Source organism: Gorilla gorilla, chromosome 23 (assembly GCF_029281585.2).
Source record: "Gorilla gorilla gorilla isolate KB3781 chromosome 23, NHGRI_mGorGor1-v2.1_pri, whole genome shotgun sequence".
Taxonomy (NCBI): Eukaryota; Metazoa; Chordata; class Mammalia; order Primates; family Hominidae; genus Gorilla; species Gorilla gorilla.
Window position 1 is genome coordinate 21,275,405 of NC_086018.1, and position 27,501 is coordinate 21,302,905.

A 27,501-nucleotide genomic window follows, 5' to 3' on the forward strand; every position below is an offset into this window, starting at 1 on the left:
CTCTGTACTGAACATGTACGGACTTTTTTCCCTATCATTGTTCCCTAAACAATAGTATAACAACTATTTATATAACATTTGCATTGTATTAGGTAGTATAAGGAATCTAGAGATGATTTAAGGTATACAGGAAAGTGTGTGTAGGTTATATGCAAGTATGACACCATTTTATATAATGGACTTGAGCATCTGTGGACTTTATTATCTGCAGGGGGTCCTGGAACCAATTCCCATGGATACTGAGGGATGACTGTACTTTGGTTTCCCACCACTGTGAGGATACAGAACAAACCAACTTCAGTCACTGCCCTTCCCAACTCTCCAGTGTCTCCTTGCCCTACCTTCCAGCCCCACGTGTGTCTTCGTAATAGCATAGTTGCATTTTTTTTTTTTAAGAGAGGCAGGGTCTCCCTTTGTTGCCCAGGCTGCAGTGCAGTGGTGCAATCAGCTCACTATAACCTTGAACTCCTGGGCTCAAGGGATCTTCCCCTCTCCACTTCCGAAGTAGCTGGGGCTACAGGTGCACACCGCCATGCCACACCCAGCTTATTTATTTTAGAATTTTTGTAGAGACAGGGTCTTGCTGTCTTGTCCAGTCTGGTCTCAAACTCCTGGCTTCAAGTGATCCTCCCTGCCTTGGCCTCCTAAAGAGTTGGGATTACAAGGCCAGGCGCAGTGGCTCACGCCTGTAATCCCAGCACTTTGGGAGGCCGAGGTGGGCGGATCACGAGGTCAGGAGATCGAGACCATCCTGGCTAACACGGTGAAACCCTGTCTCTACTAAAAATACAAAAAATTAGCTGGGCGTGGTGGCGGGTGCCTGTAGTCCCAACTACTTGGGAGGCTGAAGCAGGAGACTCCAGCCTCAAAAAAAAAAAAAAAAAAAAAGAGTTGGGATTACAGGCATGAGCCGCTGAGCCCAGCCACAGCTGCAATTTCATTAGATTGAACGGTGTGAAATCATCAGCAGTGGGCCACTGTTTTACTCCCTGCATTATTCAATCAGATACATGATTGCTTTCAGACTTTCATTAGTTTCACTAGCTTCGCGCTGTAAGAGCCAAGAGGCAGAGCCACAGGGCTGGGCTGCCTGGTTTCACTCCCCACTGCAGGGCTCGGTTAAGCAGAGTGTAGGCTAAGAGAGGAATGGAGAAGGTGGAAGGTATCCCTCCCTTCCAACGCTCATCTGATGCACCAGCCAAACCAAATACCACCCAGGCCTTTGAACATTGCCAAGCCTCATCCGCTGTTGTCATTTTGCCCACCTCCACAGCTGCAGGGACAGCCATAGGCCCGGAACTGGGATATCTCTTCCTAGGGGCCTGCCTATCTGCTCAGCTGCACTGCGTTTTAGGGGTGGGGAAGCTAAGGCACGAGACTGGGGTCCCAAAGCATGCCCAGACCACCCAGGCTTCCAGATACTAGGTCCTCCTCCTTCAGGCCTCACTTCGTTTCTTTTCCCCTAGGCTCAGTTCCAGTCCTGGCTGTAAGACTGGGAAAGCCACTGCTTGAGTCAGGACCTCAGTGGCTATTTTTGTCCGTGAGAAGTCCTCTACACCACGACTTGGGAGGCAGCCTGGGAGAAAGAGAAATTAGTCGTGGCTCCTTTAAGGGGTCCGCGGAGGCGCGCCCGGCCTTTTGTTTGAGCGGCGGCGCGCCCGTCAGCGTCAACGCCAGCGCCTGCGCACTGAGGGCGGCCTGGTCGTCGTCTGCGGCGGCGGCGGCTGAGGAACCCGGCTGAGGCGCCAGTACCCGGCCCGGTCCGCATTTCGCCTTCCGGCTTCGGTTTCCCTCGGCCCAGCACGCCCCGGCCCCGCCCCAGCCCTCCTGATCCCTCGCAGCCCGGCTCCGGCCGCCCGCCTCTGCCGCCGCAATGATGATGATGGCGCTGAGCAAGACCTTCGGGCAGAAGCCCGTGAAGTTCCAGCTGGAGGACGACGGCGAGTTCTACATGATCGGCTCCGAGGTAGCCCGGGGCGCGTCCTCGCCCTCCCCGGGCTCGGCCCCGCGGGAGCCCCGGGGCGGGCCCATGCGCCGAGAGCGCGCGTCTCCATTCATCGGGGCGGGCGGGCGCGCGCGCACGCGCTCGGGGCTGTGGGGCGAGGCCTAGTGGGCGTGTCGGGTGTGGCCCCGCCCCCTCATCGACCTGGGATTTCCTTACTTATTTCGCCGAGGTCCGCCGCCTTCAGTGCTGCCAAGATTTTGGCGCCGCGAGGGGCCCCAGTGGTTCCGCGCTGGGTTGGTTTCCAGCCAGACGCAAAGAAACGGGATATTGAGTTAGCCCCTGCGACGCTTGGGGGACCGCACTGCTGCCTTTGACCCTTTTCAGATGTCGTAAATTTCACGTGCACCCCTCCCCGTATTGCTACTTGTGGGAACCTCAAATGGCAGGCTGGAAACCCTGGACTTAGTGAGGGCTCATCCGCATCGTGTTTGTTGCCTCTTAGGTGAGCAGTGGAGGTCTTTTGACCTTTGTTTACCGGTGAAGAAACAGATTGGAGGAAGGTGTTTGCTTTTGGGTGAATAAGGGCCCCATGCCTAAGCTAGATCTTTCAGCAATTCTGAAGCAATTGACACTTTCCATATCTGTGAACTGATTCTGAATTATTACAGGGGAAAGAGCCTAAGAATGTTTAACCCTTAACTAGAGTGGCTGCATTTTGTTGCATCAACTGGATGACTGACTTCAGGAAAACTCTACTGGCCTTTGAATGGGTGTTTGTTCCAAGTCTATTAGGTTCTTGTTTTTTGTTTTTTATAGAGACAGGGTCTGGCTATGTTGCCCAGGCAGGTCTCCAACTCCTGGGCTCAAGCAGTCTGCCCGCCTGGGTCTCCCAAAGTGCTAGGATTACAGGCATGAGCCACCACACCCGGCCATATATTAGGTTTTTACAGATTGTCTCAAACTAGCCTTTTTTGCTCCAAAGGCAGTCCCCAGCTAGTATATGTTACCTTTTTAAAAAAATTATGGATATACAGTTCAGATGTACAAATGTCAAGCAGTAGAATCTCATGTAAGGAAATAAGTGCCAATCCTGGAGAATTAAAGCTATCATGAAGTGCCAAGAGTTTCTTCTCATAGCAGTTTTTAGTATCATATTCCAGCATTTTATTCATACTTTATTTTCTTTTATTTTTGAAAAAAGATCTCACTTTGTGCAGTGGTGTGATCTCGGCTCACTGCAGCCTTGACCTCCTGGGCTCAAGTGATCCTCCTGCCTCAGCCTCCCAAGTAGCTGGGACTACAAGGTGTGCACCACCGTGCCCGACTAATTTTTGTATTTTTTGTAGAGACAGGGTTTTGCCATGTTGCCCAGGCTGGTCTTGAACTCCTGGGCTCAAGTGATCCTTGCACCTCAGCCTCTCAAAGTGCTGGAATGACAGGTGTGAGCTACTGCACTCACACTCAGCGCATTCATACTTTTTAAACTTGTGGGTTTTATCCTTCACAATTGAGCATAGCATGAATGAATGAAGCCTCAAGATGGTCACACTGAGTCCCATGGATGAGACTAAGGTCAATAGCATCAGAACTTTAGTGTTAGCATTTTCCACCATTTTTTTTTTCTGGACGAGGTTTGACTCTATCACCCAGGCTGGAGTGTAGTGGTGCAATCTCGGCTCACTGCAACCTCCGCCTCCCGGGCTCAAGCTGTCCTCCCACCTCAGTCTCCCAAGTAGCTGGGACTACACGCACACACCACCGCGCCCGGCTGGCTAATTTTTATATTTTTAGTAAAGATGGGGTTTTACCATATTGTCCAGGCTGGTCTTAAACTTGTGAGCTCAAGTGATCTGCCCGCCTTGGCCTCCCAAAGTGCTCGATTATAGGCGTGAGCCACTGTGCCTGGCCTCCACTAATTTTTATAAAACAAAAAATATAGGATTCAATAAAATTTTCACGTTGTCACTTAAATTACAACTGTTCAAAGATGCCAGTGCTGGGGAGGTAGAGCCAGTGCCTGTCCATCTGCCACAGTTCAGAATGGTCCTCATTGGCCAGTAGGCACCTGCCTAACTGCAGAATGCAAAAGGTGTCGAATTTCAGCCTGTGATACTAGGCGAGTTGTTTACCTGATCTAATGGGTGTAAAAGTAATCAGTTTGGCTCTAAGTAGGTGACACTTCAAAAGAAAGCTTTCATTTATTAGTTGGAGCAAATTGAGAAGCTGTGCATGGCCAAGTGGGAAGAACCTTGGGAGGCCTGGTTCCAGCCCTGCTCTGCCTTGCTGTCGTGTTTCTCATGTGTATAATGTGATGCTTAGACTAGATGGTCTCCAAGATCTTCCCCAAAACACATTTTAGTTTCTAGAAAGCTAATTACAGTCTTGTCTTTCAGCCCCTTGACTCCTGGGCCTCCCAGTAAGAATAATCTTCCTGAGACCCAGGCTGTAAGAGACTCAGATGGAGAGGCAGTTTGTTCTTTTGGTCCTGACTTAATCATCAGACCTTCGGAGTTTAGGGAAGGGTTCAAGGTCAGAGCTCTATTGCAATTCAGTAGCTCCAGTGACAGTAGTGGATGGACGGTCTCAGCCCACTGCCCTGTGGAAAACAGGCACTGTATTCAGAGAGGTGGGCCATCCATAGCAACATACCCAGTACCTCCATGCGCCATCTGTGGAGCTGTCTTGGGAAGGCATCTGCATTTACTAAGAGTGTGTGTCACTGTTCTGCCATTAACAGACAGCTGTATTTACCAAGCTGGAGTCATGGAGCTTTGAGGACCCTAACAGATCCCCAAGTCCAGCACCTTGATTTTATATTCAGGAAACCTGGGTCCCAAGAGGGCGAAGGCTGGTTCAGAGAAAAGCCAGGAAGGCAAGCCCAGTTTCCTAAGTTCTGAAGGGGCTTTGGGGGGCATCTAGGAGACTCAGAGCCCTGCAGGGCCTGCAAGGTAGTCATAGGGGGGAGTATTGTCAATTTCTTTTAAAAAACCTAATGGAAACTCTACGTTTACCATGATACTGGATGATACTGACACACAAGCCAAATAACATAGAGGGGTCTGTGCCCTCTATGTGGAAAGCAAGTGACTTGCTGTGTCTGCTCTTCTCTCAGCGTTCAGTAGCCCTGGTTGTTGATTACAGTCACTGCTGAAAATGGAGAAACATTTTATTTAATACTATGCCTGGGTCTCACACCTATAATCCTAGCACTTTGGGAGGCCCAGGCAGGAGAATCACTTGAACCCAGGAGTTTAAGACCAGCCTGGGCAACATAGTGAGACTCTTGTCTCTACAGATTTTTATTTTTATTTTTTTTAATTAGGCCGGGTATGTGGCTCACACCCGTAATCCCAGCACTTTGGGAGGCCGAGGTGGGCAGATCGCTTGAGCCCAGGAGTTTGAGACCAGCCTGGGCAACATGGTGAAACTCCGTCTCTACAAAAAATACAAAAATTAGCCGGTTGTGGTGGCAAGCAACTATAGTCCCAGCTACTCAGGAGGCTGAGGCAGGAGGATCGCTTGAGCCGAGGAGTTCGAGGCTGCAGTGAGCTATGATCGCACCACTGCAATCGAGCCTGGGTGACAGAGCGAGACCCTGTCTCAAAAATAATAATAAAAATTAAAAATAAATTTAAAAATTCAAAATATATACTGTGTTGGGTAGATAAAATGGGAAACATAATAGAAGTGGTCCTTCATGGGGGTGAAGTTCAGAGTTGCTGAGCATTTTGCAGATGAGTAAAGAGTACCCAGAAAATGGGAAGTGATGCCAGGTTACAGATGGAGCCAGCACCTGGCACCCAGTCTATTGGCCATCCCCTGCAATGTGACTCCGAAGTGATCATACTTGAAAAGTCAACGAGACAATAGGGTACCCTCATAAAAACTTTAGGTCTAGATTTATTTTCCTTAAGGAAGTCACACTTTCAGTATTGGGTACAAGCAAACTGAAGCCATTGTTTGAGTCAGTGATGATTTATATAGCAGTCTGGTGATTGCCTTGTAAACCTTTTGGAAAATTCCTTTGGTATCCCTGGTTTGGGTTTTGTTACTAAACAAAGCAACACAGGCCATGGGGGAAATTATCTGGCATCTGTCTAAAATTAAAAGACCTTTTTGGTGTTTATTACATTGTAAAAATATCAAAGTCTTGTCCTTAAGATAAAAGAAGGTCAAGGAGGCCTTGCATTTCTGGAAAGTGCCAGAGATCCTTAGTCCAAAATCAAAATCACCACGAACTTCTTGCTAAGCTCTGGGGGCCTCCCACTCAGGCATCTGCCCAGGCCTTTCGGAACTTGGTTCTGTTGTCAGGATGCACATATGCAGGCCAGATGTGCACTGCTGGTGAACCCTTCATATCAGCAGAATGTGTTTTAATGCTGCCGAAAGCGTGGCGCCTGGGGGCCACCTCGAGGCCTGTTTGTCTGTTGCTTGATGCAGTCTGCGCCAGGACCCTCCCCTTCCCTGTGGTGCTGCGACCCTTATAATGAGCCTTCTTGCTTTACTCATAGGTGGGAAACTACCTCCGTATGTTCCGAGGTTCTCTGTACAAGAGATACCCCTCACTCTGGAGGCGACTAGCCACTGTGGAAGAGAGGAAGAAAATAGTTGCATCGTCACATGGTAAAAAAACAAAACCTAACACTAAGGGTGCGTCTTCACGAGGGTTTGTAAACCTGTTTCAAAACCACTCGCTTATGTCATGAAGATAAAACGTTTTCACTCCAGAGTGTCTTCACTGCAGCCTTGGCCTTAGTCGGGCAGGGAGCATCCCGGGGTGGGCCGCCCTGTGAGCACTCCAGGCGAGGAAGTGGCTCCAGGGAGCCATTGGTGGTCCACTGTCAGGTATTTCCAGCAGGGCCATTGGGTACGTGAGCGGGCCGGGGCCAGGACACTAGCAGGTGCTGTGAAGACATGTTGGTCTCAAAACGTTTTAGGAATGCTGCGATGCTCTGCCATCTGCCGTGGGTGTGTCGCCATAATCATCTTCCATGCAGCCCAAGTGGCGGGTGGTGGTCCCAGCTCCCACTCCCCTCTGGGGCTTTCACTGCTTGCTTCCTGGAGCACATCCATCCCATAGCACTTCATCCTGGCAGCCAGTGTGCTAGAGCCCATGTGCATGTCCCTGCTCCTGGTGGCCTGCGTGTGCCTGGGGCTTGCTAGGTACACTAGTGAAACTAGTGGGCTTTGGGTCACGGCAGCTCTGTGCAGGGTGAAAGGGTGCTCTTCAGACACTCTGGGGGCTCTGCGGGAGACACTCCCATGGAGACATTTGGGTGTGGACACAGCATGTCCTTTGGCAGGTGGCAAAACTGCTTCCCACGTGGCAATGGCGCCTTGTAGAGAGCTGCCCTGGGCCTGGGTGTGTCTGTGAGCATGTGCGCAATGCTTCGTAGTCTGCCCTGTTTGTTTGTGTCTGTAGGTGCTGCTGTGGTTTTGTCCACTGCGGGAAAGTAGTGGTTCTTTTAATGCAGGAGCCGGAGCTTCTTTTTGATCTGCTGCTATGACATTTCCACTCACTTGCTTAAAACAGTTTCCTTTTTGTTCCCCCTCCTCCCCTAGCAGAGCATCAGTCGCTAACACAGTGAGTCCCCAGCTTTGCTTCCCCCTCCGCAAGTCCCTGGGCTAAGTCTTGGGAGATACCTTCCCCATAAGCGATTGATTTCTCCAGGAGAAGCCAGACTGGGCCCACAGACAGGTAGCTCTTGACGGAGATTCCCCGGAAGAGCTAGGGGTCGAGCTGCCTAGAATCTGTCCTGCTTCCCAGGCAGCACTTGTGGACCGGCTTGGGGATAGAAATTCGTGTTTGGTGTGAAGCAGCTCTTTCCAACTCTCTGGGCTCTTGTTTTAAAAGAAAAGTATTCTTCATCTTCCATTCCATCTCCCCACCTTGCATCGTGTTGTGGATTGTGGTGGTGTCAGACCTCTTCCCACTGGGGTGTTACTCTGGGAGCTTTCTTTTCCCCTGAGTGAGGACCAAGAGAATATGTTCTGGAGTCGAGTGTCCCCGCTGGTTGTGCTGTATTGTAGTTGCTGGTACTGCCCTGAGCACTTCCCTCTGCCCCGAGCCAGTGCTCCTGGGGCAGATTAGTCCAAATCAGTCCCATTGGAGGCTCTACCCAGCAGGATTTGTAAGTAAAGCACTCAGTCCAGATTGCCCTTTTGGAAGAGGCCAGCATTCAGCAGTAGTAAGTTTGACACCTTGCTTTTCCCACCTCCCGCATGCGAGGACCTTGATGTGCTGCATCCACTTGGCTGGCTGCTGTGTGCCACCGCCACCAGCAGAGTGACCCAGTGATGTTTGTCTGTTACAGATCACGGATACACGACTCTAGCCACCAGTGTGACCCTGTTAAAAGCCTCGGAAGTGGAAGAGATTCTGGATGGCAACGATGAGAAGTACAAGGCTGTGTCCATCAGCACAGAGCCCCCCACCTACCTCAGGTAATGCGTTCCTGGCCAGGGCATCTCTGGGGACACCTGTGGGGTCTTTTCTCAGACTCAAGAACTGGTTGGGTTGAAGTTAAATTGAAACACTTTTTTTTTTTTTTTTTGAGATGGAATCTTGTTCTTGTCGCCCAGGCTGGAGTGCAGTGGCGCGATCTCGGCTCACTGCAACCTCTGCCTCCCAGGTTCAAGTGATTCTCCTGCCTCAACCTCCCGAGTAGCTGGGATTACAGGTGCCTGCCACCACACCTGGCTTGTTTTTTTTTTCTTTGAGACAGAGTTTCACTCTTGTTGCCCAGGATGGAGTGCAATGGCGTGATCTCAGCTCACTGCAACCTCTGCCTCCTGGGTTCAAGTGATTCTCCTGCCTCAGCCTCCCAGGTAGCTGGGATTACAGGCATGCGCCACCACGCCCAGCTAATTTTGTATTTTTTGTAGAGACGAGTCTCTCCATGTTGGTCAGGCTGGTCTCGAACCCCGACCTCAGGTGATCCGCCCGCCTTGGCCTCCCAGAGTGCTGGGATTACAGGCGTGAGCCACCGTGCCCGGTCCCAATTTTTGTATTGAAACACTTTTTAACAGTTCCCTCTGTTTTTATACATTTTCTTAGCCAGGTTTCTAAGTTTCTTCTGTATCATTGGAATTTCTAAGAAACGTAAGCCAAGTCCTGGATTCTGGAGAACAGTTACAAATGCTTGGAAAGTGGGACTCGCGGGGCACAGTGGCTTATGTTTGTAATCCCAGCACTTTGGGAGGCCGAGCCATTGCTTGAGGCCAGGAGTTTAAGACCAGCCTGGGGCAACACAGCAAGACCTCATTTCTTAAAAAAACATATAAGTGGGACCAATTTGTCAGAAAAATCAGTGGCTCACATAAACTCACAAAAGAAACAACAATAGATTTGAATGTATAAAAACTTAGAACCTGGCTGGGCACGGTGGCTCACACCTGTAATCCCAGCAGTTTGGGAGGCTGAGGTGGGCAGATCACCTGAGGTCGGGAGTTAGAGACCAGCTTCCCCCACGTGGAGAAACCCCATCTCTACTAAAAATACAAAATTAGCCAGGTGTGGTGGCCCATGCCTGTAATCCCAGCTACTCGGGAGCCTGAGGCAGGAGAATTGCTTGAACCCAGGAGGTGGAGATTGCAGTGAGCTGAGGTTGCACCATTGCACTCCAGACTGGGCAACAAGAGCGAAACTCCACCTCAAAAAAAACAAAAACAAAACAAAACTTAGAACCTTTAGAAGAGTATTGATAGTAACAATTAAAAAACCAAGTAATTGGGAAGTTACGATGTTGTATCTAGAATCTATACATCTAGATTTATACAACAAACTTGGATACCCCAACAAATAGGTAAAAGATGGTCCATACCTTGAAGTACAAGGGAGTAAACAAACATGGAAAGAATTTGCCCTCATGTGTAATTTCAAAAATTCCAAGCATAAGACTGGGCATGGTGGCTTATGCCTGTAATCTCAGCACTTTGGGAAGTCAAGGCAGGAGGATCGCTTGAGCCCAGGATTTGACTGTGTTGCCCAGGAGACCAGCCTGAGCAACACAGTGAGACGTTATCTCTACTGAAAGTTAAAAAAATTAGCTGAGTGTGGTGATCACACCACTGTCCTCTAGCTTAGGTAACAGAACGACACTCTTTGTCTCTTAAAAAAAATAAAAAATAGGCCGGGCACAGTGGCTCACGCCTGTAATCCCAGCACTTTGGGAGGCCGAGGCGGGTGGATCACCTGAGGTCAGGAGTTTGAGACCAGCCTGACCAACATGGTGAAGCCTCATCTCTGCTAAACATACAAAGTTAGCCTGGCATGGTGGTGCATGCCTGTAATCCCAGCTACTCAGGAAGGCTGAGGCAGGAGAATCACTTGAACCCGGGAGGCGGAGGTTGCGGTGAGCCGAGGTTGCGCCGTTGCTCTCCAGCCTGGGCAACGAGAGTGAAACTCCATCTCAAAATAATAAAATAAAATAAAAAATAAATAAATAAATAAAAATAAAAATTCCAAGCATAAAACAAAAAACTGGCAATGTAAGGAATTGGGGAAGGTGTGATAGAACTGCGCTCATGTGTGCTGGAGGTGCTTTTTTTTTTTTTTTTTTTTTTTTTTTTTTGAGATGGAGTTTTCACTCTTGTTGCCCAGGCTGGAGTGCGGTGGCATGATGTCGGCTCACTGCAACCTCCGCCTCCTGGGTTCAAGCGATTCTCTTGCCTCAGCCTCTGGAGTAGCTGGGATTACAGGAATGCACCACTATGCCTGGCTAATTTTTTTGTATTTTTATTAGAGACGGGGTTTCACCATTTTGCCCAGGCTGGTCTCGAACTCCTGACCTCAGGTAATCCTCCCGCCTCGGCCTCCCAAAGTGCTGGGATTACAGGTGTGAGCCACTGTGCCCAGCCGGAAGTGCCCTTTGTGTAAAGCATCCCGACATCAAACGTTTTTGTTCTCTGGCCCATTAATACCACCCCTGGGAATTTGTCCCAAAGAAACATTTTCAAAGAACAAAATGAATCAATAAACCCAGTATATGTACAGAGATTCTTTGTAGCATTGTGAATAATACTGGAGAATATGGAGTCGCTTAAGTATCCAGCATTTAAGGAAAGGGTAGGTTAGTGACGGGTCAGCCACTTGAATGGACAAAGATGTGACCCATACATGGTATAATTAAGTAGATTCTGCAGTGACCCGAGACGGGGGTCCTGTGGGTGAGACGTGCAGAATACAAGATTGTTCCCATCTACCTTGTGCATTCAGCTCTCAACAAAGTATGCATTTCTCTGCACAAAGCCCAAGGAGCATTAAGAAAAAGGATTATTGTTCAGAGTGATGTGGTTATGGAAAATCTTTTTTATGATTCCCCCGAAAGGTGGCACGCCTCCAGGCTGGCCAGTGTTACAGACGTGTGCTTTGCAGATTCTTTTTCCCCCAAGGGATGTGGTAAGAACATAAGGATGGCTTGACCTTCCCAGGGAAGTTGCAGAAGGAAATTGTGTACGTATGGAGGGCACTTTAATTCTGCACACGTCAGCTGGGAATCTTTTATGGGGCGATAAAACAGTTTCTTGGTGATCATGTTGTGAGGAACAGCTGCAGGAGTGGAATCCCATTGCCCTGGAGGTCAAGTCTTTAGGGGTGGGGACTGGCAGAGGTTTGAGGGAAGTGGCTTTGGCTGGCTCCACACTACTCAGTCAGCCCAATAAGGGGACTTATGGCACCCTCCCCATCCTGTCATTGGACAATTTGAGCAGAGGCTGGGTGCCCTCTCTCAGGGATGCTGGGATTGCAATGGAAGGAAGGTTGTTTTTTATTTTTTTATTTTTTTATTTTTTATTATTTTTTTTTGAGACGGAGTTTCGCTCTGTCGCCCAGGCTGGAGTGCAGTGGCACCATCTTGGCTCACTGCAAGCTCTGCCTCCCAGGTTCACACCATTCTCCTGCCTCAGCCTCCCGAGTAGCTGGAACTACAGGTGTCCGTCACCACGCCCGTCTAATTTTTTTTGTATTTTTAGTAGAGATGGAGTTTTACCGTGTTAGCCAGGATGGTCTCGATTTCCTGACCTTGTGATCCGCCCACCTCGGCCTCCCAAGTGCTGGGATTACAGGCATGAGCCACTGCGCCTGGCCTTTTTTTTTTTTTTTTTTTTTTTTTTGAGATGGAGTTTCGCTCTGTCACCCAGGCTGGAGTGAAGTGGCGGGATCTCAGCTCACTGCAACCTCCGCCTCCCGGGTTCAAGTCATTCTCCTTCCTCAGCCTCCCAAGTAGCTGGGATTATAGGCACCAGGCACCACACCTAGCTAATCTTTCGTAGTTTTAGCAGAGACGGGGTTTCACCATGTTGGCCAGGCTGGTCTCGAACTCCTGACCTCAGGTGACCCATCCACCTCGGCCTCCCAAAGTGTCGGGATTACAGGTGTGAACCACCACACCTGGCCAGAAGGTTGAATTTTATGGCTTAGATTTGCAGATTCTGTGTATGGCTGAGCATGTTACTCACATTCACTGTGTCTAGTGACACTTGCATTGTCCACTTGAGTTGATAGCTAGACCTGGAAATGAGAACTTGCTACTGAGATAGGGCAGGATGAGGGGGCAGGGGCTCAGCCCAGGCTCTAACGTATCCAGTCAGAAAAGAGGAGGTGGTCAAGATCTGTGGTTTGCAAATACAGGCTCAGCTGCCTGGAAATCACCCGTGGAAGCTGCAAAGAACGCATCTTCTTGGGCCCTTCCTCAGAGGTGGGAAGTCACTCCACCTGGGTGGGGCTCAGGAATGTGCTACTTAAAATTTTGCATTCTGGGGTCGGGTGTTGTAGCTCACACCTGTACTCTCAGCACTTTGGGAGGCCAAGGTGGGAGGATTGCTTGAGCCCAGGAGTTTGAGACCAGCCTGGGCAACATAGTGAGACCCCCCATCTCTATAAAAATAAAAAAATAAAAAAATTGCACTCTGAGCGGCCACGATTAGGAACTATGACCCAGATAGGCTGTAGAGGGGACCCCTGTCTTGCTGTCCCCTCTCATAGTCTCTGCCCAAGCTGATTCCATGTTCCACAAATTGGGTACTACAAAATCCTCCCTACCCCTACCAGCAATCAAGGGGTAGTCCAGGCCTCAGCATCAGACGTGTAAGTGACTCCCACTTTAGAAGGGAAAAGAGTTAAAGGGCCCAGAGTCCAGGCAGGTCTTGGTCATTGCTTCTGCCCTCCCCCACCCTCTGGAAAGGAGAAGGACCTTTGTGCTGTCTTCCCAGGTCCCTCCTTAGAGGGAACTGTCAAACGTTTGTCGGCCGGACGCGGTGACTCACGCTTGTAATCCCAGCACTTTTGGGAGGCCGAGGCGGGCGGATCACGAGGTCAGGAGATCGAGACCATCCTGGCTAACAGGGTGAAACCCCGTCTCTACTAAAAATCAAAAAAATTAGCCGGGCGTGGTGGTGGGCGCCTGTAGTCCCAGCTACTCGGGAGGCTGAGGCAGAAGAATGGCGTGAACCCGGGAGGCAGACCTTGCATTGAGCTGAGATGGCGCCGCTGTACTCCAGCCTGGGCGACGGAGCGAGACTCCATCTCAAAAAAAAAAAAAAAAGTTTGTCATGACTTGTTCTGAATGGTTGAATAGTTATTGCGGAAGTGGTTGCACAGGTGTTGGGGTTACACAGGGAAGTGACACACAGTCGCTGCCTGCTCCTGCTCACAGACTTGCCAGGGAAAATGGGAAAGCACAGAGCACAGCGGGCACCCAAATGCTCTCATCTGTCTCACCCAGCCCTGGAACCTTAGTTTAAAACAGCTTTTGGTTTTTTTTTTTTTTTTTTTTTCGAGATAGGATGTTGCTCTCTCGCCCAGGCTGGAGTGCAGTGGTTGATCTCGGCTCACTGCAACCTCCGCCTCCTGGGTTCAAGTGATTCTCATGCTTCAGCCTCCTGAGTAGCTGGATTATAGACGTGTGCCACCACGCCTGGCTAACTTTTGTATTTTTGGTAGGGTTGAGGTTTCACCATGTTGGCCAGGCTGGTTTCGAACTCACCTTTTTGTTGTTTTTTTTTTTTTTTGAGACGGAGTTTCGCTCTTGTTGCCCAGGCTGGACTGCAATGGTGTAATCTCAGCTCACTGCAATTTCTGCCTCCCGGGTTCAAGTGATTCTCCTGCCTCTGCCTCCTGAGTAGCTGAGATTACAGGCTCCTGCCACCACACCTGGCTAATTTTTTTTTTTTTTGAGACGGAGTCTTGCTCTGTCTCCCACTCTGGAGTGCAGTGGCGCAATCTTGGCTCACTGCAGGCTCTGCCTCCCGGGTTCACGCCATTCTCCTGCCTCAGCCTCCTGAGTAGCTGGGACTGCAGGCGCCTGCCACCATGCCCGGCTAATTTTTTGTATTTTTAGTAGAGATGGGCTTTCACCATGTTGGCCAGGCTGGTCTTGATCTCCTGAACTCGTGATCTGCCCGCGTCGGCCTCCCAAAGTGCTGGGATTACAGGCGTGAGCCACCGCGCCCGGCTACACCTGGCTAATTTTAGTATTTTTAGTAGAGACAGGGTTTCACCATGTTGGCCAGGCTGGTCTTGATCTCCTGACCTCAGGTGATCCATCCGCCTTGGCCTCCCAAAGTGCTGGGATTACAGGCGTGAGCCACCGCACCTGGCCTGGTTTCGAACTGTTGACCTCAGGTGGTCTGCCCATCTTGACCTTCCAAAGTGCTGGAGCTACAGGCATGAGCCACTGCACCTGGTGCTTTTGGTAAAAGCAACCTGGAATTTGGGAGAAAAGATCAAACTCTTCATGGGACATGGGTTATTTAAATTACCTTGGATGTCACCTCTGGAAGGTATTTATCAACCCATCTTCTCAACTTCTACTGCTGTGGAAGCTGAGAGGCCAGAGGCCTTGCCTAGTCCATTTCAGGATGGCCGGTATGTCTAAAATGACAGCCTGATCACGTCTCTTCCTTCAAAACCCTGGGGACTCCCAGCCACCTGCTGAGTAAAGTCATCTCACGGAGCATGTGAGACCTGTGATCGGTCCCCTCCCTGGGGGCCTCCTCCCTGGACTGCCCCTCAGTCTCTCCTCCTTGCTGCTGCCCGTGCCCCTCCCCGCAGTGAACCCTGACTCAGTGTCTAAGGCTCTGCTCTATTGTCCACTCCTCTGGGAAGTCTCCCCCTTGTACCACTTCCCCGCATCCAGGAAGTGCTTCCGTGGAGCCATGCCTGGCTGATAGTGCAGTACACCATGGCCGTGCTGTGTCTGGTGCCCCTCCATACCCTTGCCCTTGCCCAGGTGCCTCTAGCATCTGATGATTGCCTGGGGAGCAGGCTCCTGCAAAGTCAGGTGCACAGACAACTCCCATGGGAGCCTTGAGCCTGACAGAGGTACAGTGGGCATCCCTGGAGCATTAGTTGATTCCTGGTGGGCAGGATCAGGCTCCTAGACTGACTGGGAGGACTTTTCTTGTATCTCCTCAGGGAACAGAAGGCCAAGAGGAACAGCCAGTGGGTACCCACCCTGCCCAACAGCTCCCACCACTTGGATGCCGTGCCATGCTCCACGACCATCAACAGGAACCGCATGGGCCGAGACAAGAAGAGAACCTTCCCCCTTTGGTGTGGATGCATCGCTGCACTCACCCTCCGTGCTGATTCCGCCTTAGTTCTCCAGCACGTTTCAGTTCCTTCTTCCCCAGAAAAACACTCTGCTTTGACCTTGTGCTCCCCACAATGCCACAGTACCTCCTCGCCTTTGAACCGCTGTGTTTCCCTGACTTCCAGGACATTGTCCATAGCCTCCTTGGCTCTGTCTGCTGTCACCTTGCCATGTCCTCCTCACCTCTCTGGCCCCTCAAGTGGAGTTACTTAGGGCGCGGTCCTTGGGCCCTTTCTCTGCCCTCAGTTTCACATGAGTGGGCCACAGCCAGTCTGATGGTTCAGATGCCATCCACGTGACTCCCACTGTGCCACCATTTCCCAGAGGCTGCTGGAATAAACCACCACAAACTGGTGGCTTCAAGCAGAGCACATTTCTTCCCTCACAGTTCTGGGGCCCAGGAGCCCGGATTTAGTTTCATTAGACCAGACTCACGTGTGGACAGGGCCATGCTCCCTCCAGAGGCCATCGGGGCGATTCGGTCCTTGCTTCTTCCAGCTTTGGGGGCTGCCACGTTCCTGGGCTTGTGGCTGCCTCATTCCAGTCTTGGCCTCTGTGGTCACGTGGCCTTCTCTGCATGAAACTTCCCTGTCTCTCTCTTAGAAGGACACTTGGCGATGTAATTTAGAACCCTTCTGGTTAATCTCTCAGGATCTTTCACTTAATCGTATCTTCAAAGTCTCCTTTTTTGGCCATATGAGCTGACAGTCACAGGTTTTGGGGATTAAGTTGTAGATGTCTTCGGGGTCTGTTTTTTACCTCTGTGGCCCAGACTTCCTCAGCTGCCGTCACCCCTTCAGCCTCATGCTGCCTGAAGACTTCTCCATCTCGGCACGTGGAGATCCAGCCCTCTCCTTGCTCAGGCTGTAGGTTTCTTTCCCAAGGCCTGCCTTTTCCTCACACAGCAAGTCCAGTCTCTCCAGGTTCTCACCTGGGACTGCCTCAGACAGCCCCCCACTGCTCTCCCTGGGGTCTCTAGCAGCCCCTACCTCTCCTCCCTACTGCCTTCTCAGCTCTGCAGCTGGTGTGGCCTCTGCTCCAGGCAGATCATGTCACCTCTCCACGCAGAATCCTCCAGGCTCCCCATCACCCTCGGAGCAGAAGCAGGAGTTCTCATTGGGGTGCCAGGCCCAACCTGCCCTGGTGCTGCCACCGCCACACTCTGCCCCACTCACCCTGCCTCAGGCCTGAGAACGTCCTCATTGCTGTCAGACCTCCCAGAGCTCCTGCGCTGCAGTTGCCTCTGCTGAGGTTTAGCCCCGTTCTCCCTCCTCCCCTCTTTCCTTTCCTCCTTCCTTCCTTCCATCATTCCTCCTTCCCTCCCTTCCATCCTACCCCCTCCTCCTTTTCCTTCTATCTTCCTTCCCTCTGTCTCCTCTTCCCATCCCTAGTTGACTGTCCCCTTCTCCCTTAGAGTGGCCACCCCTTTTCTGCAGCATCCCTGCCCCTTTCCCTGTCTGTTTCCCAGCGCATTCATGCCTGGCACTCAGCTCACTTTTCTCTGTCTTCCATCTACCTCCCAAGGTCACTGGGGGCCTTTCTCAGCCCTCTCCATGCTCCCAGACGCCCTTAGGTGTCCTGTGTCCTCCAGCTCCATTTCACCAACCTGCCTGCCAGACTCTTCCCTCTTTATCTTCCCAAAGTACTCCATTGCTTGGAATCCTCCTGGGACTCCCTCAGGGCAGTGGCCAGTTTGCATAGCCTGAGGGAAGAACTGTGGGTGCTTCGACACCCGCTTGCTTTGCAGCATCCCTGACCGCTGCTCCTCACGGAATCTGTGCTCTGTGGTCTGTTTGTGCGTCCTCAGCAGTTCCTCCATTCACCTGCCTTGGCCTTGCTAGAATATTTCCTCTTCTGGAAATGCCCTTCTCCTTTCCCATAGCCTTCCATGAAAGTCCTGCCAAATTTCAGGCTTAAATATCCCTTCACAGGATGTCTGGGTGTTGTTCTAACACTGCCCAGGTCGATTCTATTGCAGACAGACTGGTGCTTGTTATTTATGGCCCCAACTGTCCCCATTAGACCGTGGCCCCGGGACCCCTGCTGGCCTCGTCTGCTGCCTCAGCTGTTAGCTGACAAGCGGCCATCTTCCCCAGATGGGTTTGCAGAGGCCTGCTGTGCAGAGAGAGAGGCTGAAAATTTGCATGCCTAGGGCTCCGGCCCCCTCGCTGACTGTTGCTTCCATTTCACTTTCAGCTTTGATGACCATGACCCAGCTGTGATCCATGAGAACGCATCTCAGCCCGAGGTGCTGGTCCCCATCCGGCTGGACATGGAGATCGATGGGCAGAAGCTGCGAGACGCCTTCACCTGGAACATGAATGGTACAAGGCAGTCGGGCTTGGCTGGGCCTGGCCCCAATCCCTGTGTGTTACGTGGGAACAGTCCCCTTTCCTGCCAGCTGCCTGTCAGGCAGATTCTGGACCTGACACGCAGGACATCGGGGCATAGTTTTGGAGGGTGTGGGCTCTGGGTTCAGTCCTGGTTCTGTTGCTGTTCACTGTGGATTGGGCCTGTGAACTTCGGACTCCTTTCCCCATACTGAGGTTGGGTGGCCCAAGAGGCCTGGCATGGGAGGCGGCTGATCTGCATAGCATGGATGATGATGACAATGCCAGTCAGACCTAGTTCAGCCCCCGAGTCCTGCACACACTTGCCTTGGGTCCTGTCCACCACTCTGCTTCTGCTGTGTGAGGCTGCATGTGTGCCCCGTGCCTCTCTCCTCCTCTAACTGGTCATCTCTTTAGACATCCTCACTCTGTAAGTCCTGGGTCAGATGCCATCTCTTCTGGCTCTTCCTGGGCTTCCAAAGCCTGGACAGAACTCGGTCTTTGTGCAAATGCAGACAGAAAGGTTAGAAGGATATGCATCCCAGGGGTCTAGACTGCTTATCCCATCTGGGAGGGCGGATCATGCATGCATTTATTGTTTTCTCTATTTTTAAGTCTGTTAGAATGTATTTTTATTATTTTATTTTATTATTACTGTTTTTTTAGATCTTGTTGCGTACCAGTTTTTTTTTTACTTAGTGTCTGTATCCTGCTGAATTTTTATAATGAACATACTATTTATATTCAGACAAAATGCAGTGAATATCATCTTTATTTTACTTTTTTTTTTAAGAGACAGTGTCTCACTCTGTTGCCCAGGCTGGAGTACAGTGATACTCTCATAGCTCACTGTAATCTTGAACTGCCTGGGCTCAAGCAATCCTCCTGCCACAGCCTCCCAAATAGCTAGGAATACAGGTGTGCACCACTGTGCCCAGCGTTATCATTTTTAAATGAGTAAATGTTTAAAATCATCAGAATCTCACCACCTGAATAATGTTTTCAGTTTTACCTTTTCTGTCAATTCCACATGCAAACATATTTAACATAGTTGTCACTATAGAGCAAGTATCGTTTTATTTTTCTTCACTTATCATAAGTATCTTTCTGGTTTCTCTTTTTTTTGGGAGGGGAGATGGAGTCTCACTCTGTCGCCCAGGCTGGAGTGTGGTGGCACGATCTCAGCTCACTGCAACCTCCGCCTCCTAAGTTCAAGCGATTCTTGTGCCTCAGCCTCCTGAGTAGCTGGAACTACAGGCGCATGCCACCATGCCTGGCTAATTTTTGTATTTTTAGTAAAGATAGGGTTTCACCATGTTAGCCAGGCTGGTCTTGAACTGACCTCAGGTGATCCGCCTGCCATGGCCTCTCACACTGCTGGGATTACAGGCGTGAGCCACTGCACCCAGCCTCTTTCTGATTTCTTTAATCTTCAAACAGTGCAGCATTTTCTCCTGGGTCAAGGCGCCTTTGTTTGCTAAAACTCCCCCTGCTGTAGACGGCTCCACAGCAGATAACATAGTTGCAGCATTTTTCTCTCAGAAGGGATTTCCTAAGGGAGGAGAGTATGAGTGGTTGTTGATATGTGGCTGCCTTGAGCTTTCTGGAGGATTAGGCTGCTTCCTTTGGTCATCCCCAGGCACTCAGCATGGTAGGCCTGAGTGCTAGGCCTACCACTTGCTCACACCAGTGCCAGGCCTGAGTCCAAAGGCCTCTGCTCAGCCCTGAGAAGAAGGCCTGAGAGCCATGTGCCGGGTGCTTGTCCTGTAGGTCCCACAGGTCAGCTGGTGAGGGGGGACGCCAGTGGGAGGAGACATGGGTGAGGGAGGACACTGGCAAGAGACTCCGGGAGGTTGTATTGAGTGTAGATGGGGACAGGTACAGTTCACTGGTCATGCCCCAGAACAGGGACAGGACAGCCCATGGGGACCAGGCCACCAGTGCTGCACAATGCCTGTTATCTCTGCCAAGCTCCCCGCTTATCTCTGCTGGCCCACATCATAGTTATTTGTTAATTCTTTTCTCTCCCTCTCCATTTCAACCCTTTAAGGTCAGGGGCCTTGTTTTTCATTGCCGTTTTTCTTCTTTTTTTTTTGAGATGGAGTTTCACTCTTGTTGCCCAAGCTGGTATGCAATGGCGTGATCTCAGCTCACCACAACTTCCGCCTCCCAGGTTCAAGTGATTCTCCTGCCTCAGCCTCCCGAGTAGCTGGGATTACAGGCATGCGTCTCCATGCCTGGCTAATTTTGTATTTTTAGTGGAGATGGGATTTCACCATATTGGTCAAGCTGGTCTCAAACTCCTGACCTCAGGTGATCCGCCCGCCTTGGCCTCCCAAAGTGCTGGGATTACAGGCATGAGCCACCGCGCCTGGCTGCTGTTTCTCTTAACATAGAATCTAGCCCAGCATAGGAACTTAGTTGTTCAAATTGGATCAGTCTGTGCTCTGTCTCGTTACCTTTCTTTGGGCAACACATAGAAAGTTCTGGTTTGTTTATACCCCCGCCCTGTTCCAGAAAGGATGCAAGGAAGCTTACCATAAGTACACTGGGCCCAAAAGACTAAAGCAAATGAAAACGGAGTGGTTAGGAAAAACTGGACAAAGAGGAAATGTTCAAGTTGAAGAGGGAGCTCGTACTCAGCTTTTATTTGGTGAACATTGCTGGGAGTTGGGCGTGGCTCTGGGCCTTTTTAGAACCAGGCAGAATGAGACGTGAAAATCATTTGCATACTCAGTGTGGTCAAGGTTAGCAGCAGCCTGTGGCTCTGAAGAAGTAGAATCACACGTGGTCCTGGAATCTGAGATTTCCTACAGCCCTCGGGAAGAGGGCACAGTATAGTAAGGAAGACCAGGATCGTCCATGAACTCCACAGTGAGTTTCACTGGGCTGTTCCTCCTAGGAGTTCTAATGTAAAATATGATGCCCACTGAAAGTAATTTAGAACAAAGTCTTAACCAGTGGAGAACCAAAATAGTGTTGTTCTGCGAACTCTTCCTCAGCTCTGGGTGGTATTTGGCATTTGTAAGAGCTGTGATTCTTAATTGGTGGTTAGATGCCATGCCAAAATTGTTATTGATTTGCTTTGAAATTTCAGATCATCTTAAAGGTGGGCATGAGAGTCTTTATCACAGAGGGATTAAATATGTGAAGTAGCAGTACTTGAGTAGCACAAATGAAGTGTATGTTCAGGCCACCTTCAGAATCAGGATTGGCCAGGCGTGGTGGCTCACGCCTGTAATCCCAGCACTTTGGGAGGGTGAGGTGAGAGGATCACTTGAGGCCAGGAGTTTGAGACCAGCCTGGCCATCATGGCGAAACCCCATCTCTACTAAAAATATAAAAATTAGTCAGGTGTGGTGGCACACCTGTGGTCCCAGCAACCTGGGAGGCCGAGGCACAAGAATCGCTTGAACCTGGGAGGCAGAGGTTGCAGTTAGCTGAGATTGTGGCATTGCACTTCAACCTGGGTGACAGAGTGAGACTCCATCTCAAAAAAAAAAGGAATCAGGATTTTTCTCAGGTTTCTGGTAGGTGTTGTGATGAGTTTGAGGTTATTTTCTCCGAAAAGGACTTGAAGTAGTGCTTCTCTGAATCACTGGTGATGTATGGTGTCACCTGCCTTAACAGCCTGCTGAGGGAGGGAAGTATTAAAATCCTCCAGAAAAGATGAGTTGCCTAACCAGAACACATGTGGACATAGATGCCATCTTCACCCAGAAGGGGAACAAGGGGATCCCCTCAGGAAGAGGTTTGGAATCTGTCTTGGCACACAGGCAAAGGAGTGATTAGGGCCCTGAGTGTCTACACTTGGCTACAGAAGGCAAGTTTTTAGAGATTTATATCCACATGCTTGTTTTGGGCTCTAAAAAATTAAATGAGGCTGAGCACAGTTGCTCACGCCTGAGGCTGAGGCGGGCAGATCACTTTACCCCGGGAGTTCAAGACCAGCCTGGGTGACACGGTGAAACCCTATTTCTACAAAAATTCACCAGATGTGGTAGCACGTGCCTGTGATCTCAGCTACTTGGGAGGCTGAGGTGGGAGGATAGCTTGAGCCCAGGAGGTTGAGGCTTCAGTGAGCCGTGATTGAGCCACTGCACTCCAGCCTGGGCAACAGAGTGAGACCCCGTCTCAAAAACATTTTTTTTAAAGTTAAAAAAAAAATCAAATGATAGATTCAGGAAGCCAAGTGAAGCCCAACATGATTAACCCAAAGCAATCCATGCCAAGACACATCATAATTAAACTTCTGGAAACTCAACACAAAGAAAAAAATCTTGAGAGCAATCAGAGAAAAAGGACAACTTACCTGTAGGGAAAAGACAATAAGAATGGTGGTAGATTTCTTTTTTTTTCTTTTTTTTTTTGAGATGGAGTCTTGCTCTGTCTCCCAGGCTGGAGTGCAGTGGCACGATCTCGGCTCACTGCAAGCTCCGCCTCCTGGGTTCACGCCATTCTCCTGCCTCAGTCTCCCGAGTAGCTGGGACTACAGGTGCCCACCACCACAGCCGGCTAATTTTTTTTTTTTATTTTTTTTTGAGACGGAGTCTGTCGCTCAGGCTGGAGTGCAGTGGTGCGATCTTGGCTCACTGCAAGCTCCGCCTCCCAGGTTCATGCCATTCTCCTGCCTCAGCCTCCCGAGTAGCTGGGACTACAGGCGCCTACCACCAGGCCCGGCTAATTTTTTGTATTTTTTTTTTTTTTTTTGAAACGGAGTCTCTCTTTGTCGCCCACTCTGGAGTGCAGTGGCACAATTTCGGCTCACTGCAAGCTCCGCCTCCCAGGTTCATGCCATTCTCCTGCCTCAGCCTCCCGAGCAGCTGGGACTACAGGTGCCCGCCGCCATGCCCAGCTAATTTTTTGTATTTTTTAGCAGAGACAGGGTTTCACCGTGTTAGCCAGGATGGTCTCGATCTCCCGACCTCGTGATCCGCCCACCTCGGCCTCCCAAAGTGTTGGGATTACAGGTGTGAGCCACGGCGCCTGGCCAATTTTTTGTATTTTTTAGTAGAGACGGGGTTTCACCGTGTTAGCCAGGATGGTCTCGATCTCCTGAGCTCGTGATCTGCCCGCCTCGGCCACCCAAAGTGCTGGGATTACAGGCGTGAGCCACCGCGCCCGGCCAAATGATGGTAGATTTCTCATGAGAAACTGGACGCTAGAGCAAGTGGCAGGATATTTTTCAAGTACTGAAAGAAAAGAACTGTTAATCTAGAATCCTGTACCCAGTGACAGTATCGTTCAGGAATGAACGATATTGGACATTCTTTTTTTTTTTTTTTTTGAGACGGAGTTTCCGCTCTTGTTGCCCAGGCTGGAGTGCAGTGGCACAGTCTCAGCTCACCACAACCTCCACCTCTCGGGTTCAAGTGATTCTCCTGCCTCAGCCTCCTGAGTATCTGGGATTACAGGCATGTGCCACCATTCCCGGTTAATTTTTGTATTTTTAGTAGAGAGGGGTTTCTCCATGTTGGTCAGGCTGGCCTTGAACTCCCCACCTCAGGTGATCCACCCACCTTGGCCTCCCAAAATGCTGGGATTACAGGCGTGAGCCACTGCGCCCGGCCAATTTTTTGTATTTTTTAGTAGAGATGGAGTTTCACCGTGTTAGCCAGGATGGTCTCGATCTCCTGACCTCGTGATCCGCCCGCCTTGCCCTCCCAAAGTGCTGGGATTATAGGCATGAACCACCACGCCCGGCCGAATGATGGTAGATTTCTCATGAGAAACTGGATGCTAGAGCAAGTGGCATGATATTTTTCAAGTACTGAAAGAAAAGAACTGTTAATCTAGAATCCTGTACCCAGTGACAATATTGTTCAGGAATGAACGATATTGGACATTCTTAGTCAAGACATTCTTAGATGAAAGAAAACTAAGTGCTGGGTGGGGTGGCTCACGCCTGTAATCCCAGCACTTTGGGAGGCCAAGGCGGGCGGATCACGAGGTCAGGAATTGGAGGCCAGCCTGACCAACATGGTGAAACCCCATCTCTACTAAAAATACAAAAACAATTAGCTGGGCGTGGTGGCGCATGCATATAATCCCAGCTACTTGGGAGGCTGAGGCAGGAGAATCACTTGAACCCGGGAGGCAGACGTTGCAGTGAGCAGAGATCACGCCATTGCACTCCAGCCTGGGTGACAGAGCGAGACTCCAACTCAAAAAAAAAAAAAAAAAAAAAAAAGAAAAAGTAAACTATCCCCTGCAGACCTTCCCTAAAAGAGTGGCTAAAAGAAAGGAAATGATTGCCGGCGTGGTGGCTTCCACCTGCAATCCCAGCACTTTGGGAGGCCGAGGCAGGCGGATCAGAAGGTCAGGAGTTTGAGACCAGCCTGAACAATATGGTGAAACCCCGTCTCTACTAAAAATACAAAAACAATTAGCCAGGCATGGTGGCGCACGCCTGTAGTCCCAGCTACTCAGGAGGCTGAGGCAGAAGAGTCACTTGAACCTGGGAGGCGGAGGTTGCAGTGAGCCGAGATCACGCCACTGCACTCCAGCCTGGGCAACAGAGCAAGACTCTGTCTCAAAAAAAAAAAAAAAAAAGAAAGAAAGAAAATGATTAAAGAAGAAACATTGGGACATCAGGAAGGAACAAAAGAAAGCATGATAAGCAAAAATGTAGATAAATAAAATAGACTTTCCTCTCCTCTTGGGTTTAACAAATTATGTTTGACAGTTGAAGCAAAAATTGTAACAGTATCTGATATGGTTCTAAAGGTATGTGGAAAGATTTAAGGCTTTAAGGCTGGGCACGGTGGCTTATGCCTGTAATCGCAGCATTTTGGGAGGCCGAGGCAGGCGGATCACCTGAGGTCAGGAGTTCAAGACCAGCCTGGCTAACATGGCAAAACCCTGTCTCTACTAAAAATACAAAAATTAGCTGGGTGTGGTGGCGGGCGCCTGTAATCCCAGCTACTCAGGAACGGGAAGCTGTGGCAGGGATGATTGCTTGAACCCGGGAGGTGGAGGTTGTGTTGAGCTGAGATGACACCATTGCACTCCAGCCTGGGCGACAGAGCCAGACTGTGTCTCAAAAAAAAAAAAAAAAAAAAAGATGGATAAAGATAAAACATTAATCAAAGGAAAGCAGGAGTGACAATGTTAGTATCAGTAAGGCAGACTTCAAAGAAAATGACCAGAGACAGAGAAGGACATTAAATAATGGTAAAAAGATAAGTTCATCAAGAAGACATAGCAATCCTAAATATGTATGCAGCAAATGACAGAGCTGGAAAATATGTGAAACAGTATCAGAGAGAAATCAGATAGAACCAAAAGGAGAAATAAACAAATTCACAATCATTGGAGACCTCAGCATTCCTCTCTCAACAACCGATGGAACTGGACGGAAAATCAGCAAAACGATGTAAGATCAAAAACACTATCGACCAACAGAATCCGATTAGCATTTATAGAACACTCCAGCACAGCCGAATGCACATTCTTTTCAAGTGCCTGTGCAACATATACCGTATAATCCATATAATGGATCATAAAACAAGTTTTAACAAATTTAAAGAATTGAAACCATACAGAGTGTGTTCTCCAACCACAATTGACTCAAATACTTGTAAGCTAAATAACAGACTTCTAAATAATCTGTGGTTCAAAGAGGAAGTCTGTAGGGAAATTTAAAAACATACACAGACCTAAATGAAAATGCAGCATATCAGAATTTGTGGGATAAAGCTAAACAGTGCAATGCAGATTATCTGTAGCACCAGTGCGTACATTAGAAAACAGGAAAAGCTTTCCTCAAGTCGATAATCTAAGCTCTAATCTCAAGAACCAAGAGAAACAAAACCAAAGGAAGCAGAAGGAAGGACATTTGAAGAGCAGAAATCAATGACATTGAAAACAGAAATCAAACAATAGAGAAAATTAATGAAAACTAGCTGGTTTTTTGAAAAATTAATAAAACTGGCAATCTCTAGCAAGGCTGACAAAAAGAATGTAAGTTATCAATATCAGGAATGAAATGGGATGTCACCACAGACCCTGCAGATATCAAAAGGAATACTGCAAACAATTCTATATCTATAAGTTTGACAGCTTACACAAAATGGATTAATTTCTTGGAAAACACAAAGTACCACAACTCATCCAATATCAAATAGAGAATTTGAGTTGCCCTATAACTATTAAGGAAACAGAATTTGTAATTTAAAAACCCCAAAAAATGGCCAGGCACAGTGGCTCTTACCTGTAATCCCAGCTCTTTGGGAGGCTGAGGTGGGAGGATTACTTGAGGCCAGGAGTTCAAGACCAGCCTGGGCTACATAGCAGGATCCAATCTCTAATTAAATTTTAATATAAAACATTATTTTTAAAAAGGAAAACAATTCTCCCCCCCCCCCAAAAAAAATCTCTGGGCCCATATGATTTCACTGGAGAATTCTATCTATCAAATGTTGACGAATGAATTAACACCAATTCTACACAATCTCTTCCAGAGAATGGAAGAGGAGAACGCACTTCCTGATCAATTTCATAAAGCTCGTATTACCTAGATACCAAACCTAAAGACAGTACCAAAAAAAGAAAAATACAGACCAATATCCTTTAGGACTAAAGATGCAAAATCCTTAGCAAAATATTGGGCAATAGAATTCAGCAATATATAGAAATAATTATATACTGTGACCAAGTGGGATTTATTGCAGGGATGGAAGGCTGGGTAAATATTTGAAGCTCAATCAATGTAATCCACCATATTAACACACTAATGAAGAAAAATCACAGGATCAGATCAGTTGATACAGAAAAAGCATTTTGTAGAACTCAACACCTGATGATAAAAATGCTCAGAAAAATAATAGCAGGAAACTTCCTCCATTTAGTAAAGAGCATCTATTCAGCACAAAAAGTCCTGTTGCTTTTTTTTTTTTTTTTTTTTTTAGACGGAGTATTGCTCTGTCGTCTAGGCTGGAGTGCAGTGGCATGATCTCAGCTCACTGCAAGCTCTGCCTCCTTGATTCACACCATTCTCCTGCCTCAGCCTCTCTGATAGCTGGGACTACAGGTGCCCTGCTACCACACCCAGCTAACTTTTTGTATTTTTAGTAGAGACGGGGTTTCACAGTGTTAGCCAGGAATGGCTCGATCTCCTGACCATGTGATCCACCCGCCTCGGCCTCCCAAAGTGCTGGGATTATAGGCGTGAGCCACAGAGCCTGGCCTCCTGTTGCTAACATTTAATAGTGAAAGGTTGCATGCTTTCTGCCAGAGACCAGGAACAAGCCAAATATGTCTGCTGTCACTATTCTTATTCAACATAGTGTTGGAAGTTCTAGCTAATCCAGTAAGCTGAGAAAAGGAAATAAAAGACGTGTAGATTGGAAAGGAAGAAATAAAATCCTATTTGCAGATGACATGATTGTCCATGTAGAAAATCCCAAGGGATCTACAGAAAACTTGGAGAACTAATAACTGAATTCCCCAAGGTCACAAGATACAAGGGATACAAGGTAAATATGCAGAAATCCATTTTATTTCTATATACCATTAATGAGTACCTAGACACAAATTAAAAATACATTACCATTTATCATCACTCAATAAAAAAAGGAATACTTAGGTATAAATCCAACAAAACATTTACAGGACTTATATACCAAAAACTATA

General features: G+C 48.9%; 1 protein-coding gene across 2 annotated transcripts in view; it reads left to right on the top strand.

Moving 5' to 3' along the window:
* The first annotated feature begins 1,640 nt into the window (after positions 1-1,640).
* Positions 1,641-27,501, top strand: part of SMARCB1 (SWI/SNF related BAF chromatin remodeling complex subunit B1) — a 46,784-nt gene continuing 20,923 nt past the window's right edge. Inside the window, exons 1-5 of one of the 2 annotated variants that reach the window (XM_019018292.3) lie at positions 1,641-1,966; positions 6,457-6,595; positions 8,260-8,389; positions 15,360-15,497; positions 17,734-17,861. In XM_019018292.3, the coding sequence (XP_018873837.2) occupies positions 1,874-1,966; positions 6,457-6,595; positions 8,260-8,389; positions 15,360-15,497; positions 17,734-17,861 (628 nt within the window). In that variant the 5' untranslated portion in view covers positions 1,641-1,873. The remainder of the gene's footprint in view (positions 1,967-6,456; positions 6,596-8,259; positions 8,390-15,359; positions 15,498-17,733; positions 17,862-27,501) is intronic. The other variant, XM_004063157.5, reaches the window with a different exon arrangement.